Below are 17,209 nucleotides of genomic sequence, written 5' to 3'. Positions count from 1 at the left end.
CCAAAGGCATGAAGCATTTTCAAAGACCGGCTGGAATTGATTATTTCTGCACTTGGACTCCAGTATACTACGTAGTGAAGGACCATATTGTTCATAAGCATAAACTTGCATGTCGGGTCGTTCGGAAAATGATCAACAGACTCCATAGCTAGTAGTTGGCGGCCCGCCCGCCTATCAATGTGGGGAAAAGCTTTTTTTTACGCCCCGCAGACAAAGTTTTTGAAGCTGCAAAAATCTTTGCTCGAAAATTTCACTATGGGAAAGAAAGACAAGAAGTCAGCCGAGCACAAGGCACGCGTTGCTGCAAAGCAATCCAAGAAGTCGGCCCAAAAAGAGAAGAAGTCAAAGGCTAAAGGCAAAGATGCCGACAGTGATGCCGAAGACGCAGATCTGGATTCCATTCTTGCGCAGTACGCTGAGGAGCAAGCCAAGTTCTTAAAGGTCACCGAAATACCATCAGGCCCTCCAGCGCCGCGATCTTCAGCTACATTGCTTGCATCTCCCTCCAACCGAAACGAATTGCTTCTATTCGGTGGCGAATACTTTGATGGAACCCACGCAACTTTCTACAACAATCTCTACGTCTACCTGATTGACCGAGGAGAGTGGAGAGAAGTTACCAGTCCTAATAGTCCATTGCCAAGAAGTGGTCATGCGTGGTGTCGAGGAGGCAACAGCGGTGGTGTATATCTATTCGGAGGTAAAATATCCAAAGCAGAGGTCCCAATATCGGATATAAGCAGCCTCAGATCTAACATACAATAGGAGAGTTCTCATCTCCCAAGCAGGGTACGTTCTATCATTACAATGATTTTTGGCATTTGGACCCGGCTACCAGGGAGTGGACCCGCCTAGAGACCAAAGGCAAAGGACCACCAGCACGGAGTGGGCATCGAATGACCTACTGGAAGGTACGTTGAGACTAATAAATCTGTTCCTGTCAGACGGTTTGCGAGACTAATCTTAATATAGAACTATATCTTGGTCTTTGGCGGATTCCAAGATACATCTCAGCAAACAAAATACCTCCAGGATCTCTGGGTCTACGACTGTAGCCAGTATACTTGGTTCAATCCCACGCTGTCAATCGCATCACAAAAGCCTGATCCTCGATCTTCGTTTTCATTCCTCCCACATGATAGTGGCGCAGTCATCTACGGTGGATACTCCCGCGTGAAGGCCAATGTCAACACTGGCGGCAAGCAGGCTAAGGCCGGCGCTCAGAAAATGACTATGAAGCCTATGGTACACCAGGACACTTGGTTTCTTCGAATTAGTCCGCCAGCTGCGGATGCTCCTGCCAATATTGGCCCCACAATTCGCTGGGAGCGACGAAAGAAGCCTGCTAATACCCCCAATCCACCCCGTGCCGGCACAACGATGGCGTATCACAAAGGTCGAGGAATCATGTTTGGGGGTGTCCATGATGTCGAGCTTACTGAAGAGGGAATCGACAGTGAATTCTTCGATTCGATGTTCGCTTGGACTATGGATCGAAATCGATTCTTCCCTTTGAGTTTAAGACGGCCTCGAGCTCCGGGCAAGAAGCAGCAAGCAAACCAGGCCGCTAAATCAAAAGACCGAGCCAAAGCAGACGAAGAGGAACTTTTGAACAATCTCAAGGCTTTAGAAGCGAAGGGTGGAATTCGGGGCGACGATGACGACGACGAATTCATGAAATTGAGCACCCCGAAGGATGATGAGCCCATTGAACCCAGCAAGCCTGCTGTTGTGCGGTTTGAGATGCCACATCGGCGTTTCAATGCCCAACTCGCCGTTCAGGATGATACATTATTCATTTATGGAGGAACTTTCGAAAAGGGTGATCGTGAGTTTACCTTCGACGACATGTACTCGATTGATTTGGTCAAGCTTGATGGAGTGAAGGAGATCTTCTACAGGGAACCTGAGAACTGGAACCTCATGGACGAAGCAGAAGACAGCGATGAGGATATGGATGATGAGGATGAGGACGAGGAAATGGAGGATGAAGATGGGGAGGCAATGTCTATTGATACTGGCTCACCTGCCCCAACGGAAGTTACAGTGCCGTCCGTTACTCAAGAGATGCAGCAACTGGAAGTTGAGGAAGAAACAGGAGCTCCAGTTGATGACGGCCGACCCCAACCGAGGCCTTTCGAGAGTTTGCGAGAATTCTTCACCCGTACCTCCGAGCAATGGCAGAATACACTTCTTGAAGCCCTTAGAATGAAAGGACAGGCCGAAGGCAAAACGGTCAAAGAGTTGCGAAAAGCGGCATTCGATATGGCAGAAGAAAAGTGGTGGGATAGCAGAGAGGAAATCATGGCCTTGGAGGATGAACAAGAAGCTGCCGGTATTGGGGAGGTCGTCAGCATGGCGGACCGAACGGAAAACGTGGGTGGGGCAGGTCGTCGTCGCTGATTTTGTTTGAAAACAAAGCAAAAGAAAAGAAAAGAACTCCATCTTTCGCATTCAAGTCTATTCCTTCGAAGAATCCACCAGAGAGTCTGCAACTGCATTATTATTCTCTCTCATGGGACGCCTCGCATAGTATACTTCTACTAGCAGTACCTTGTTGCAACTAACTATCCGAACTGTGTCTGCCCAGACATCACATAGGCTGCAGTGGAGAGCCTGACTACTGAGCCACTCGATCGAGAACCTTGGTCACAATAGCCAGGTCTCGGTCTACATCAACCCGCCAGTTTGAAATGGCCATTCTAGTCGCTGGGGCTCCTGCCCAGCTACTTCCAGAGACAAATATCTGAGAGGTCGCGTTGATCTTGCTCGATAACTCTCCGTTCAAGCCATCGTCTTTGGCTCGGAATAAGATAGACATAAAGGTCTGGTCCACTAGTTCCGCTTTAGATGATGCCACAGGGAGAGCTGTGTACGCCGGGTGGTCATAGATCCACTTATAGACAGCCCTCGCAAGCCGAATTTGACGTTCAAGCATCTGCCGGTACCCATCTCGTCCATAAAACAGCAAAGATGCGTACACCGGAAGTGCCCTAAACCGACGGGAGTTCTCAAGTCCGATATTAAGGGGCGATGGAATTGAAGGACCTGAAGAAGGGCCTGCGTTTAAATAAGCCGCGTTCGCATTCTGGAAGACGTTAAATGGCAGATCCGGATGGCGAACGAAGAAGAAACCACAATCGTAAGGGACATTGAGTAGCTTGTGGCCATCGCCAGTGATAGAATCCACCAATTCGAGACCAGCGCCTCCATTCTTCACAGTCGCAAATTCCGGGCTATCATCCAGAACGCGCGCGAAAACACCAAAAGCACCGTCCGCATGAATCCAGGCACCATACTTATCACACAGGCTGCGAATTTGCTGGATTTGCTCTAGCCCCGAAGTTGCAAAGCGGCCAGTGTTCACCTCGCCACTCGAGATTGCAACAATGCTCACTTTGTCTTGTCGAGCGAGCTCTTTTTCTAGAATCTCCAAATCAAACTTGAGTGGGTCATCTGCTCGAGATATATCTCGGACGTTGGCACGACCGATCCCTAGCACGCCGGCTGCTTTGACCAGAGATGAATGTGGAAGAGTTGACAGAACTTGCACACCGGAAAGACCCAGAGCATGCAGGACCTCGAACAAGCCATGTTCTCCCACACTGCTAATCGGGCTACCTTTCCGCTCGGCCGCTTTCTGAAGGACAAATTCACGCCCGCAGGCGAGTCCTAGAATATTACTTCCCGTGGCGCCGGTAGTAAATGTCCCATTGTGCCAATCTTCGCGGGGTAGCCGGAACAGATCGGCGAGTAAGCCTAGCGCTCGGTACTCGACATCTGTAACAATGGAATGATTTGGTAGATGCACCTGGACGTTCTGGTCGTAAGCGGATACCACATTATCCGCGAAAAGCGCAGCTGGCGTAACTCCTCCAGTAATAAACCCGTAGTAGTTCGGACTAAGGCTGCCCCCATTGAATGCGGGCACGATGTCGCCCATAATATGCTTTTGAACAGCTTCAAGCCCAGCTCCGGTTTCAGGAAGCGTGGTGGGAAGCGATGCTCGAGCTCGAGCCAGATCCTCCGCAGAGGGCAGAACGCCTGATTCCCATGACCTTTGGGCGACCTTCCACAGGTCTTGGAAATGATCAGACATCTTGCCGATCAGATCATAAAATAGGGCTCTCAGGGGAAATTCATAAGAATTTATAAGGAGCTTTGGTGAAAGGACACGGGATCTGTGAGTATATTCTCCAGATCCCGAATCGCCCGGTTGGACCTCCCTAACTCGGTCAAGGCTAGCAGCCCTCGGGAGGCTTCAATCAATGTTGGTCTTATTTGGCTCGATTACAGTTGCCCGTAGGCGCTTCAAGGTACAATAGCAATAGTAGAGCTCTTATTCAGATATCTCAAGACGAATAAGAAAAGAAAAATTTAAATAGATACATAAAACCCCCAACTTCAAAAGGTTCGACCGCTCTGAATTGGATTTGGAACTTGAACATAGAGGCTTCTGATAAATCTGGCAATAGTATGGCGGAGGCGCAGACGGGGGTTGGTACCGTACGCTCTGGTCTCTGAGCAATCTACTTCGGTTCTCATTATGCAAGTAATTCCCATATTGTAGAATTAGAAGCGTAGTCATTTACATACAGCTAGAAAACATGGTTGTGGACGTTGCTAGTTGCCCGGAGTTCGAACCCCCGACCGTCAATAGAACAAGTGGCTCTTCAAGTTTGCGGGACAACTTCGTGGGGCCGAGATAGCTTCGTTTGGGCGCACGCTTTCTCCACTGATCAACTCCGTCCCTGGCCGCCTTCCTCGAACAATGGCTGCCAGACTCATCGACAAACGATTCTACAACGTTCCCGGTGGGTTGCGCTTGGTATACGACGGGGAAATGGCTCGAGGTGCAGTGCTGACCAAATGACAGGCAAACTCCGGGTTGCTGAGCTGTTCTTCGATGTGCCCATCGATTACAGCAAACCCGATGATGGCACCCTACGACTATTTGCGCGGAGTGTTACACGTCTGAATAAACCTATTGAGCCCACCCAAGATGAATGCAAGGCCCCCCTGGCTTGTGTATCTTCAAGGTGGTCCCGGCTTTGGGTGCAGTGCCCCGCAGAACTATGGTATGGTCGAACCGGCACTCTCAAAAGGGTACAAAGTAAGTCAATGTCAATGTCTGCTTGTCATCATTGCTTCTCTTGCTCGAGGATACTTCTGCTCGGTGACTGTCTAATATAATTATCTAAAGGTTCTATTTCTGGATCAGCGTGGTACTGGAATGAGTTCCACCATCACAGCAGCTACTCTAGCTCGTCAAGGTGATGCCGTTAAGCAGGCTGAGTATCTCAAGAACTTCCGTGCAGACAGCATCGTGCGTGATTGCGAGGCGATTCGTCTTGCAGTGACTGAGGATCTCCCGGAGCATGAGCGTAAATGGAGCATTATCGGCCAGAGTTTTGGCGGCTTCTGCGCCGTAACATATCTTTCCAAATTGTAACCCCACCCAACTCTATCTGATACCTGGTGAGAAGTATGCGCTCATTGTTTACGAATAGCCCCGAGGGCCTCCGCGAGGTATTCCTTTGCGGTGGCTTGCCCCCGCTGGTCAACGAGCCAGATCCTGTTTATTCTCGAACTTACGGTATGTGCTTGCTGTGATAATTTAGTTATGCCAAATCATTACTAACAGGACACAGAGAAGGTCAAAGAGAGGAACCAGGCATACTATGCTAAGTTCCCTGAGGATGCTGCACGAGTAAAGAAGATCATGCAGTACTTATCAGAAAATAAGGTTGCTTTGCCTACTGGCTGGCTAACTCCAGCTCGATTCCAACAACTAGGCATCTTGTTTGGCTTTCATGGTATGATGTTCGTTCATCATTGCTGGTTTGGCTTATGCTAATAAATTATAGGTGGCATTGACACTGTGCATGGTGAACTTATTGTTCCTTCATAGAAGCGTGACTTGGCTAACTTGATGCTATAGAAATTGTGCTTCGAGCATGGAATGATCTGGAGATATTCGGCTTCCTCACGTTCCCGACCCTGACCACAATCGATGGGAATGGAGGGATGGACAAGAACATCATCTATGCAATTCTTCACGAAGCAATTTACTGTCAAGGGCGAGTTGACTTGCCCACGACTTGAATATGAACACTGGCTAACGCCAAAACAGAAAACCGTCACGCTGGTCTGCTGACAGGCTTCGTGCCCTCAAACCCGAGTTCCAAATCAGCGCCGCTCGGGATAAGATCTATTTCACTGGAGAAATGGTATGACTTCTCTCCGGAGCGCCATACTTCAATTCTGACGTTTCTCGATAGGTCTTCAAAGACATGTTCGAGTCGTATTCCGAGCTGAAGGCGGTCCAGGAAGCGGCAGAAATCCTCGCTGACACCACAGATTGGCCTGCGCTTTACGACGAGGCCCAGCTGGCCAATAACAATGTTCCGGTCTATGCTGCCACGTACATCGATGACATGTATGTGCACTATGAGCTGGCTTCGAGCACTGCCTCCAAGATCAAGGGCACGCAGCAGTTCATCACCAACACCATGTATCACGATGCGCTGCGCAGCAAATCCGGCGAGGTCATGCGCCAGCTGCTCAATCTTCGGGATGACTCCCTTGATTGAATGACCAGAGGAATTCCACAGTCTCTGATGGGACATATGTGATATGACCCAGAGGTGTGTGTGCATACCGGTTATTTACGACCCGGGCACATGGAACATCGGTCCAAATGCTCCTAGGATGCCCAAAGCAAACCAATCGAAGAAGTCGAAACTACTAGTATGATGATGTCTATATGCGTAGCATAATATGTGCAGCTGGTCTGAGTGATTCGTTATACACTTGCGTTTAAACATCCGGTGACGCGCAAGTGATCAGAAGACCTACGTAATGTTAGGTTTGGTATGGGATAATGGGGTTGCTTAACATACTGCACCGCCGACGATGAATAGCCTTTCCTCCTCCTGATGGATCCACTGGGTGATTTTGCTGGCACCCTGCACTAAAGCATTCCTATTGGCGTTTGGTTCGGCAACACAGTAGAATTCAAAAATAGGGGTCACCCAGGCAAAAGAACTCGCCGACCTCGATACACAATAGTGTACCTTCACATTCGTATGTTTGGCGTGTATGCCTTGATGAAGATTATTGTATATAGACATCAACCTAGTTATAGTCAGATATCCCAGTTTGGGTGAAGCATTGAACAGTGCTGGCCAGCCCTCGATACGTACCTGCGCCGTCGAGATGCCGACGTAAAGGTAGGGAGCAAAGGAAGACATTGTAAACTGAACGTTTGCCCTTGACTTGTAGAGGAAATGATGAATGACTGTACCGGGGACGATATCTGTTGTGCTCGGCCTTCCCTGCTCTATCGCAGTTTTAATCACTTTCAATGAGCCATTTTTCTCCATTTGCTGGGCAAATTAGCCAAAATGAACAGATTCGGGAGTAGCTCAATGGATTCCATACCTCGACAAAGGCATCGCGCATTTCTTTCATTTCAAAGAAACTCTCTTTGTTCGGGCTTATGAGAACGATAGCAACGGACTCATCCTTGGATATATCTTCGCTCTCGTTGACATCGTCCCGAAGATCGAGAAAGCTGACATACATGTATAGGTAGCCATTGCTGTTGAATCCAGGCAGACAGACCGGTATCCAGCTTTCGCCGCCACCGGCCTTGACACCATCGGCTTCGAAGATCATGTTGAAGAGAAGCTGGAGATCACCTGGGTGCAATGAATGTTTCTTGGGGCGTACAACGCTTACAAGGCGCCCACCAGCAACGACGAGACCGTACAGCAGGTTTCCATCCTTCGTTCTTAAAAGTGCATTGTTTATGGACTGGCGATGTTGTTTTCGGATCTTGAGGCATTCTAGAGCAGACAGCAAGGTGGAAGGCGATCCGCGTGTAAAGCTGTCAGCTAAAGAAGAAAGAAGTGTTTCTGATCCTTGGAGAGGTCGCTTGAGATCTGTAGAGGGTCGGACAGAGAATAAATGGCTGAGAGATGGAAGTGTCAAAGTAGAGAGAATCTGCATGTATAGCGCTTCCAGCTGAAGGCGGAGTTGATTGTCGCTCTCCATCATACGGCTGATAGCAACGAGATGGAGGGGCCCACGAGTCACAACGACAAACCTCATGTCTCCAGCAGAGAAACCTCGTAAGTGATCTTCAGAATCTTCGTAAAAGGAAATGATAGTTTGTATCACCCCAACATAGGTAGAGATCAGACCGCCGTCACCGTGTCGTGTCCAAATCGGCTTTCCGGCCGCGGACAAAATCAGATAATGCTTTTGCTTTTGCTTCCAGTGACCGAGAACCAACTCTGATCTGGGTTAATTTCAGGGCCTGAGAATAATAGTTTGGTTCAAGCCATACCTTCATTGCCTGCGTCTTCGTCGACTTCACCAACTGGATCAAACTCGGTCAAAAACTGAGCATCGTTTTCATAGTCGCCAGGGAATTCGGCAAAATGCAGCAAGCTCGCGGCGCTAGAATGAGGATCAGGCATTGAGGAAACGAAGTCCCTAAATAGAGCGTCCATATCCCCAATATCGCCACTCGGGAGAACAGAGCTTCGAATACTTGCCGAGTCACCGGCATCGCTAGTTGCTCGCGACCTAGCCAGTTGGCTTAGGCTTGCTTTTGCCTTTGGTCCCTTTGATAGACTACGGGCAGCGAGCGTGGAGTATGCACTATTTGCTCCTTCTTGGGTCTGCGTATTGATTTCTGCCCGGGAAATGGCGGTCGTAGCCTCGGACTGTAGTGCTGCGAAGGACGCCGATTCATCGCTCAGCAGATTCAGCGTGTTCGGTCTCGGGGGTAGCGGTGGTCGCACGCCTTCTGGGCTAGGGCTACGGACTCTCTCCAATTTATCTGGATTTGAGCTTCCCGAAGGGATTTTCATAACGTCAGAGCCATTGCGAGTATCTTCCTGGCCGTCCGGGTGTGCCATGTTCATCCCCGCTTTAGGCGTGCGCTTGTAAACGCAATCGCTGGGCGCGGGGTATCAACTCATAAATTGCGCATTATCAGTTTCAAACCAGAAGCTTGGCAACAGTCACCTTTTATATGTAGAACTGATGCGAAGACGTGGGGAAGAACGAGCGTTCTGGATGTTGGCGGGCGACTCCGAGCTTCCCAAAGGCGGAGACAAAACCCCATGTGGCCGCCTGCGTGGCCCTTTCACCATCCACCTCAAAGACCCCCTTTACCACTCACAGGGTCACACTCGATGTCCTAAATATGACGAAGGGTCGTCTGACGCTTCTAAATACATTTGACGTCCCAAAGTTGGCACCATGAGCCTTGATCCGAGTGCCTTTCCGAGGTCGAACTCCCCCGCAAGCTCCGACAGCTCCCTGACGCGAACGCGCCTACAAGGAAGAGAAGGTAATATACCTGCTTACCCACGATTCTTATTCATAGTAGCGCAATAACTAATTGGCTGCTTCCTTGACCAGTGTCTCTCAAGAAAGATAAAAGCTATCGCCGTTACGCGTCCAGTGTCGAACGGGCCTTGTCGTTGTTTGATAGCGCATTGCAAGAATGGGCCGACTACATTTCATTCCTGAGCCGTTTGTTGAAGGTGAGCAATCACACTGCCCATAATTGTGTTGTTCTGGAAATTTGGCTCATACACATTACCTAGGCGCTTCAAAATCATCCTCCAGATCAACCAGTGGTACCCCATAAAGTATTAGTCTCGAAGCGACTCGCCCAATGTTTGAACCCGTCATTGCCATCGGGGGTTCACCAGAAGGCTTTGGAAGTTTACACTTACATCTTTGGCTTGATCAAGGTGAGATTCAATTCTGTTGAAGCAAGGGCCGAGCAGCACTAACAACTTTGTTTTTTTAGCTTGATGGGTTGTCGCACGATCTTCCATTATACCTACCTGGCCTAGCCCCGACCTTGACTTTCGCTTCGCTCACAGTTCGCCCATTATTTCTTTCGTTGGTGGAAGGCTACATTGTTGATTTGGAACCGCGAGCTATTCGCCCGGCTCTGAAGGCAATACTTTTAGCTTTGCTCCCAGGTCTCGAGGAAGAGACAAGTGATGACTTTGAACCAACGTTGCGCATCATCAACAAACTTCGTGATGTGGGTGGCCGACTGGAGACACAGAAAATATCGGACGTAGGGGCTTCTGGGCAGTATTTCTGGCAATGTTTATTTCTTGCATCCATCACGAACTCCAGCAGACGGCTTGGGACCCTGGCCTACTTAAACCGATACCTCCCAAAGCTCGGCATAGCAGATCGCCGGAGAAGTATGAGTGAAAGTGGGGATGTTCAGGAGTTGCCTCCAGCGATGGTGGCTGCTGCCGAGTCGGTGATCCTCCCGGAACCTGGACTATTGGTACGATGCTTTGCATCTGGTCTATCAGATGAACAACTTTTGGTGCAGCGAAATTTTTTGGACTTACTTGTCACTCATCTACCGCTCAATTCTCCAATTCTACAGTCTCGGATTACCGAAAGTGATCTCGAAACATTGGTTATTGCTGCTGTCGGTGTGGTCACTCGACGTGATATGAGCTTGAATCGGCGACTATGGGCTTGGTTCCTTGGGCCAGAGCCTGCGAATGAAGGAACGTCTACAGATGGACCCCAATCTCCCTCTGAGGTCGTCCAACCGGCGACATCTGGCGGCACGGAGCTCTCGCAATCGCAATATTTCAGTCTTTTAGGCTTGAAGCCCTTAGTCAACGGCCTGCTCCGTATGATCGAAGGAGGCTCAAATAGCCCCTCAGAAAGAACCAAGCCTTTCCGAATCGCTCTTTCCCTGATGGACCGCTGGGAAATTGGCGGGTACATAGTGCCTTCTGTCTTTCTCCCCATAATTCGGAGCGTGCAGGCGTTTGAGCAAGACTGCCCCAAAAGTCAATTGGAGGAAGTTTTCCGCAGTGCCAGTGCCTTTTTCGATGGCGTTGAGAGCAGTGTTATCTTTTCGGAGCTTCTACGACTTGTTGACTTCCGTTCCGGTGACATGGAAAAGGACAATGACCAAGTCCTCCGCGATCTTGGTCTAGCCAAATTCACTATTGAGAATTTCAATGTCCGAGAGGAAGACATGCTCGAAACCCATATTCCTCTTTTGACACTGTCTGTCCTTGTGAGGATGCGGGAGATCTCTTCATATACACCCCAAACCGATTCAAGTGTCGACAGGCAGACTGTGATTGATGCATTGAACAATGTTCTCAAATCGCTGATGCCCTTATTGACCGAGAGAGCCTTCGCTAAGAAGCTAGGCTACGAGAAGTCGTCTTCTGCTGAGTCAAAGGCCCGAGAGACCGATAGCCTGGAAAAGGTGCATATCTTTTATGAAAGCAGTAAGAACAGCTTAGAACTTCCGCAACTACCATTCCCTCCCAAGCAGCTTGGGGAAATGATTGTTCGAGAGGCCCATGAGTTAGCCATCGGAGCTCTGCAGACCGACAAAACCCCTGCTTTACACGACAAACTCGATTGCCTTGTCTCGTTGTTAACGAAGCTCCCCAAGTCTCGTATTTTACGGGACGGTCGACTATATGGGGCAATGTTGCAAAGGCTCCCCACGAAAGAAGTTGTCTCCACAAGTGCATTTGCAACTCTTTCAACTATAACTTCCGCGGTCACAAATCTGTACTTCATACACACGGTTGGCTTTTATGTTAGCTACGAGGATATCTGCAATCTTGTTCCCAGTCTCGTTGAACAATTTTGGCATTACCTATCACCACTAAGCGCCAAATTCCATGTCGAGGCCGTCCGATGTCTGTGGCTTCTCCATTCAATCTCTTGGGTAGACCATCTTGTGGAGGCAACCATAACTAGCTTAATGATCAATTCTTCGACGTCAGGGTCTTACCACCTTTCTACCGAAGAACAAGCAGAGCGATTCTATGTGCTTTGGAACCACAGCCACCACGGGTCACATGAGCAGCCACCAAAGCAAGTCTTTGAAGTTGGAGGGACGCCATTCTCCTACCAATGCTCATTGCTTGAGCGTCCGCTTTTTATTGCCCTGGATCTACTATCCCGCGAGCCAGGAGATGTTTCCCAAAGTGTGCAGCAATGGCTTCAAGATCTGCCAACGATCCATCGGTAGGTGACCAGGCATGTATCAGGAGAGAATGCGCCCACTAAAATTCTGCAGAATTTTTCAGATTATTGTCCTGAAACTTGACGAATTATTTGAGCACGAGACCCCGAGTGCTGTTGCTGAAGAAACTCGGTCCATTTCGCCTGACGACTACAAGGAATGCAATTACTTGCTGCGAACAGCGTCGAACATGATCACCTCTCTCTCACACAATGGATGGATCGCACTTCTCGCTCATGACTTGGATCAGACAGATAAACAGGACAAGTCAAAGTCTGAAGGTATGCTCTATTTTGCTCCTCTTCTCAGGATTGTTCCCTCACTGACCATTGATAGGCACTGCGAATAAGCAAAGTCTTCACGCCGCTATTTTCGAGGCAACTCACCGGATTGTGAGTGACCAGGCACATGGTCCCTCTGATTTCAACAGGGAGGGCGAGCGATTACAAAAGGACGCTCTCAATCTCATGCGAGAGCTTCTTCTTGGCCCGGGCGCAGATGATCTAACTGAGACTGGAATCGATGACTTTTTGGTAGAGCGTCTTCTCATTGCATTGGATGCAGGCGGCAGCGTTGTCGTACAGGGCGCCCTCATTGACACCCTCCTCGCGGTACTCAAGGTACGGTTTGCCCAAGCTTACGTGCCCCCTCAACCACCAAGACCAAGGCAACGAGCTGGTTCGCGAGAGCGCTTGACAAGTCCATCGATCTTGTCATTCACCAGCGACAAAGCAGAGAGGGCGCCATCAATTGCAAGCTTTCCCCGCCCTCCAGAGCGACTTCTTGATTGCTTGTTGAAAGGCATCAGCTCAGCAAACTCACGAGAAATCATTGACCGGTGGATTTCACTCCTGTGTGAGGTTCTTCCACTATATTCTGGTTCAATTTTCCAGATTCTTCTCATGCTAGTGGAATGTTTCTGCAGGGAGATCAAATCTTCCTTCGAGAGACTTCAACTCGGCTTCCAAAAAACAGAGAATTGGCCCAAAGGCCGTTCTGAGCATGTTACTATATCCCTTCTTACTGGTCTTGAAACATGCCTCGCCCATGCCCATGCACGCCTCCTCGCAGAAGAATCAAATGTCCCAACCGCCAAGAGCCCAGATCAACCTCACAGTTTCTTTGGAAACATGGTATCTGGTGTCTTCAACTCAGATAGTAACCAGAGTCGTACGAATGCTGCAAATGACCGGTTGACTGTCCTCCTCTGCTTCCAGGATGCCGTTCGTCTCTGCTTCTCAATCTGGGCATGGGGGGGCAGGGGGTGGAGTTGGCTCAACACCGGATTCCGAGTCTTTGGCATCTTTCCAGTACACCTCACTCCGCATGCGCAACAGATCAAGGCGCATTCTGGAACACTTCTTTGCAGCCGAGGCGCTTGAATGCCTCGAAACCTTGGTGGAGATGTGGACTAAATCCGATACAGAATCTGCAGCCCTGATTTTCAATCTGTTACATACCTTGGATGGCTCAAGCCCGAAGATAACAATGCCTGCCGTCTTCAACGCGATTTACACGCGTACTAACCCAATTGCATTAGACCCCGGCCGCAAGTCCTCATTAACAACCAACCTTTCTGAGTCAGAACTTGCTAGCTTTTTGGTTGCCTATGCCCGTTCGTTGGATGACGATGTGCTAGACGAGATTTGGGCCGACTGTACAACTTTCCTCCGCGACGTACTAAGCAATCCGTTCCCTCACCGACAAATCCTCCCGCGTCTTATCGAATTTGCTGCCATCCTCGGCGTGAAGCTAGAGAAGACCACATTTGGCGAAGACCGCCGCATGCGCAAAGAGCTCGGGGTTTGTCTACCGATGTTACGATTTTCGAGCTAAAGCTGATGATTTCATGCAGGATCTCCTTCTACGGTTACTTACCGCAATCTTTACAAGTAAGCCTTTAGGGTTGAATCAAGATAGCGGCCTTATGGCACGATCTTCTACAGACTATGATCACACAGCAGTCTCCCATACCGGGCCGGATGATATGCTAAGCATCCTCGCTGTTTCCATGCCGTCCTTTATTACAACGTTGGGAGACTCAGATCGTATCAACTCCGCCATTAGCGGCGTTTCGACGAACGTAGTCGGCCCCCTCATCCGCTCGCGCTTGTTCCCCAATAATCTCAACCGCAATGTGATGGCCCTCCTACAGCAGATGGCTAAGGTACCGGCTGCGTCGAAGGTGTGGAAGAAAGACATTGCCGATTCCTTCAACGACCCACGGTTCTTTGGATTACACGTTGATTTAGTTAAACAAAGTTGGATGGATCTACTACGCCAGTGGGTGCTTGTGGACAAAGACCGGCTAGCAGACTTATTGGGTCGACTGCCTCCTCCCAGTGCTGCCGGTATCATGTTTGGCGTTGGAGCGTCTGCAGCCCGATTAGAGGCGGACCGCAAGGCACAGCTTAACCTCCGCCGCATCGCAGTGCTTCTGCTATCCGCCAATGATGACTACTTTGTGGGTGAACTGCCAGGCTTACTCCAGCGACTGGAAGATCTCCTTGCCGCAACCAGCTCATCTTCCCCTTCATCAGCTACCCGTGCTGAAATCTTCATGGTTCTACGGGCCATTGTGCTCAAGACCTCTGCTCCGGCTCTGGCGCCTTTCTGGCCGTTGATCAACACTGAACTCCAAGAAGCCCTTGCAGCTGTACCGAGCAGCTCACAGTCAGATGTGTATAACCCTTACTCACTCCTTCAAGCGTGCAAGCTATTGGACACTCTTCTTGTTATTGCGCCAGATGATTTTCAGCTCCTGGAGTGGCTGTTCGTGACTGATACCATCGACGCTGTGTACCCACCGAACAATTGGGAGCCAGTTGCCCTGGCCGATGAAGTGTCGCAGAGCTTCGGGCGGCGGGAGGTCCTATCCCCTGCTACCCCAGCAGAGCCAACAGAGCTCGCAGATCTTGTCGCCCGTGGTGGTCTAAAGCGGCCGTGGCTCATCTCAGCCCATATCCGTGAAACGGCCAAGGACGAGATTGTCGAGCGGGTTCTCCGACCTTTCTTTGACCGACTGAGCATCTACGTGTTCGAAAGCACGTATGGGATGGATAGCGTTGATTTCGGAACCTGCCGGGATGATCTACTAGAGGATCTGTTTAACGAGAGTACCATGGTGAACTGAGGCCGTAGACAGCGCACTTCTCTTTGCTTCATCCACTGTGTATAGCTTTACTCTATAGCCAAGCCAAACTTCCCGCCTGGCTCATTTTAATGCTTTTTTTTTTCTAAGAGGATATTTGTAGAGCTGATAGAACTTCCCGTCAAAGTGCCTGATCATACTACGTTGGGACCAATAGGGTTGAAGCTAAACATCAGTTCCCCCCCACTCCCGTTCCTGCTTTATCCGCCAACGTCACTTGCTGGTTCCCAATTGCCACCCTGCATCCTCGCTTTAAAAGCAGGACTACAATCCAAAGTACTCCCTCATCACTTGAGGTCTGACTCACTATGGCTTTACGCTCCAGCTTGAAACCGTTCCTTGCTCTCCAGGGGCGTGTCGTCACCCGTCCCTTCTCTGTTTCGCGCCCTCGCTGGGACGCGTCGCCACTGCCGGCCAAGAAGCCGGTTGGAGCTTTCCGTGGCGGGTATGTACTGGTTTCCCCCTTTCCTGGTTCATTATATTTCAAATCTGTCTTGGGGCGTCTCTAAGACCAAGGACTTGCAGTGTTTTTGGCTTCTTATCAGGCGCTGTTGCGGCCGGCGCATCCGTCTACTACTACGTCCTTGCCGACTATCGTGTCAACAACGAGATGCTATCGGCTGATATTTCGGTATGGGCATCCTCGACATCCTCCAAATCAACCTTATGACACGCCTCGCAATTGCTTTCCACCCATTATTGCAAAACTAACACATCTGATCCAGGCACTTCAGTCTGCCACGCTCAAGCTTCAATCTTACATCACCGAGCTTGAAAACAAAGTGGACCAGCTGAAGAAAAAATAGTGATGCTCTAGGCATCCCTGTATGATTGGACTGTACTTATTACTGGCGTCTCGCTGGCGTTCTCTGCCTATTTCCTTGCATTAAGCCCAGCCAGTGTCACCAACATCTAGGCGACCCTGGGAAACATAAACAAAGCACTAAGGATGCTTTCGAGTATTTTGAATACGTTGAGATCATTCAATCAATTCCTGTATTCTACTGCATGCTCCATGCTTTTAAACCCGCTCTGAGTTCCAACCTAAGGCACTCGTCCCGATAAAGCTCCCAAGCCCACTGCAAACACTGCAAACATCCTTATCAAGCCGATCTAAACTTTCCCGCGCTCGATACCCTGCGACTCCACAGACAACCCAAACTCCTCAATCGAAGCACAGCTCAATCCCCGAGCCCAAAATGTTCCGCGTCGAGCTCCTCGAAGGCTCCGGCGCAGCCCCAACCCCAGGCTACACCTACGTCGCTGACCGCGGCATCAACCACCCCCAAGCCCACGCGCCGACACTAAGCCGCAAACGCGGAATCCGCGACGCCGGCAAAGGCGGCGATATCTCCTCGCGACGCGCCAACGCCATCGCCCGCCACATCGCCGAGCTCGACCGCGAGAACCAGCGCGATGTCGCGATCCCCGTCCCCGTCAAGCAAGCCCGGGAGGCGGGCGCCCGCGGCAACCGCGCAAAGACAACCTCGAACGTGCGCCGCATTCTCCAGTCCCAGAAGACCTTCCGGAACCACCTGGACGACGAGGAGGCGGCTATCAGCAATTCTGGTGGCGGGACCGGGGCGGTGCAGGCTGGAGCTGCGGTGAAGAATAATAAGGTTACGGCTGCGGCGGCAGCTGTTGCGCGGCGGAGCTCGACGCCTGCGACGACGCCTGTTGCTGTGAGTGGGAAAAGCAAGAAGCGTGTTTCTGAGAAGGCTGCGGGGGCGGGAGAAGCAGAGCTGATGGATGTGGACGGGGAGGAGCGGGGGAAGAGGAGCCGGTTCCGAAGCTCTTGAAGACGGAGTACGATAATGATCCCTTATTGAAGTCATACACGCCGTCGATGCCGTCGGAGCGGCTGTTACAGATGTTGCTTGCGGAGCCGCCGTTAACATACAATGGCTCGCGGGCTGGACCGCCCGTGTCGGCGAAGGCGCCGCGCCACTTCTGTTGTATGTGTGGGTACTGGGGGAAGATACGGTGCAAGAACT

General features: G+C 50.4%; 7 protein-coding genes across 7 annotated transcripts; 5 read left to right on the top strand and 2 right to left on the bottom strand.

Moving 5' to 3' along the window:
• Positions 1-255: 255 nt before the first annotated feature.
• On the top strand, positions 256-2,403 carry N7468_007057 (putative Kelch repeats protein; the record flags this gene model as incomplete). Its single annotated transcript, XM_058476353.1, has 3 exons — positions 256-700; positions 766-911; positions 973-2,403. 3 exons carry the CDS (start codon positions 256-258, stop codon positions 2,401-2,403), a joined length of 2,022 nt encoding a protein of 673 aa, XP_058329243.1.
• A 217-nt stretch (positions 2,404-2,620) lies between these two features.
• On the bottom strand, positions 2,621-4,099 carry N7468_007056 (pyridoxal phosphate-dependent decarboxylase family protein; the record flags this gene model as incomplete). Its single annotated transcript, XM_058476352.1, has 1 exon — positions 2,621-4,099. The coding sequence occupies one exon, from the start codon at positions 4,097-4,099 to the stop codon at positions 2,621-2,623; it is 1,479 nt and encodes a 492-aa protein (XP_058329242.1).
• A 672-nt stretch (positions 4,100-4,771) lies between these two features.
• N7468_007055 (proline iminopeptidase) lies at positions 4,772-6,593 on the top strand (the record flags this gene model as incomplete). The annotated part of the gene is made up of 9 exons (XM_058476351.1): positions 4,772-4,814; positions 4,877-5,106; positions 5,204-5,448; positions 5,511-5,596; positions 5,652-5,816; positions 5,868-5,888; positions 5,942-6,080; positions 6,134-6,230; positions 6,282-6,593. The coding sequence occupies 9 exons, from the start codon at positions 4,772-4,774 to the stop codon at positions 6,591-6,593; spliced, it is 1,338 nt and encodes a 445-aa protein (XP_058329241.1).
• A 300-nt stretch (positions 6,594-6,893) lies between these two features.
• Positions 6,894-8,930, bottom strand: N7468_007054 (guanine nucleotide exchange factor MON1; the record flags this gene model as incomplete). Its single annotated transcript, XM_058476350.1, has 3 exons — positions 6,894-7,193; positions 7,444-8,300; positions 8,354-8,930. The coding sequence occupies 3 exons, from the start codon at positions 8,928-8,930 to the stop codon at positions 6,894-6,896; spliced, it is 1,734 nt and encodes a 577-aa protein (XP_058329240.1).
• A 346-nt stretch (positions 8,931-9,276) lies between these two features.
• N7468_007053 (dopey family protein) lies at positions 9,277-15,197 on the top strand (the record flags this gene model as incomplete). The annotated part of the gene is made up of 8 exons (XM_058476349.1): positions 9,277-9,367; positions 9,439-9,563; positions 9,627-9,776; positions 9,836-12,066; positions 12,119-12,345; positions 12,401-13,287; positions 13,358-13,867; positions 13,920-15,197. 8 exons carry the CDS (start codon positions 9,277-9,279, stop codon positions 15,195-15,197), a joined length of 5,499 nt encoding a protein of 1,832 aa, XP_058329239.1.
• Positions 15,198-15,523: 326 nt separating this feature from the next.
• N7468_007052 (uncharacterized protein) lies at positions 15,524-16,021 on the top strand (the record flags this gene model as incomplete). Its single annotated transcript, XM_058476348.1, has 3 exons — positions 15,524-15,660; positions 15,741-15,846; positions 15,941-16,021. 3 exons carry the CDS (start codon positions 15,524-15,526, stop codon positions 16,019-16,021), a joined length of 324 nt encoding a protein of 107 aa, XP_058329238.1.
• A 393-nt stretch (positions 16,022-16,414) lies between these two features.
• Positions 16,415-17,014, top strand: N7468_007051 (putative HIT finger domain protein; the record flags this gene model as incomplete). Its single annotated transcript, XM_058476347.1, has 1 exon — positions 16,415-17,014. One exon carries the CDS (start codon positions 16,415-16,417, stop codon positions 17,012-17,014), a length of 600 nt encoding a protein of 199 aa, XP_058329237.1.
• Positions 17,015-17,209: the final 195 nt, after the last annotated feature.

The sequence above is a fragment of the Penicillium chermesinum genome (genome assembly GCF_028974085.1).
Source record: "Penicillium chermesinum strain IBT 19713 chromosome Unknown utg000005l:1.0-4115287.0:1.0-4118363.0, whole genome shotgun sequence".
NCBI lineage: Eukaryota > Fungi > Ascomycota > Eurotiomycetes > Eurotiales > Aspergillaceae > Penicillium > Penicillium chermesinum.
This window is presented reverse-complemented; position numbering and strand designations above follow the sequence as displayed.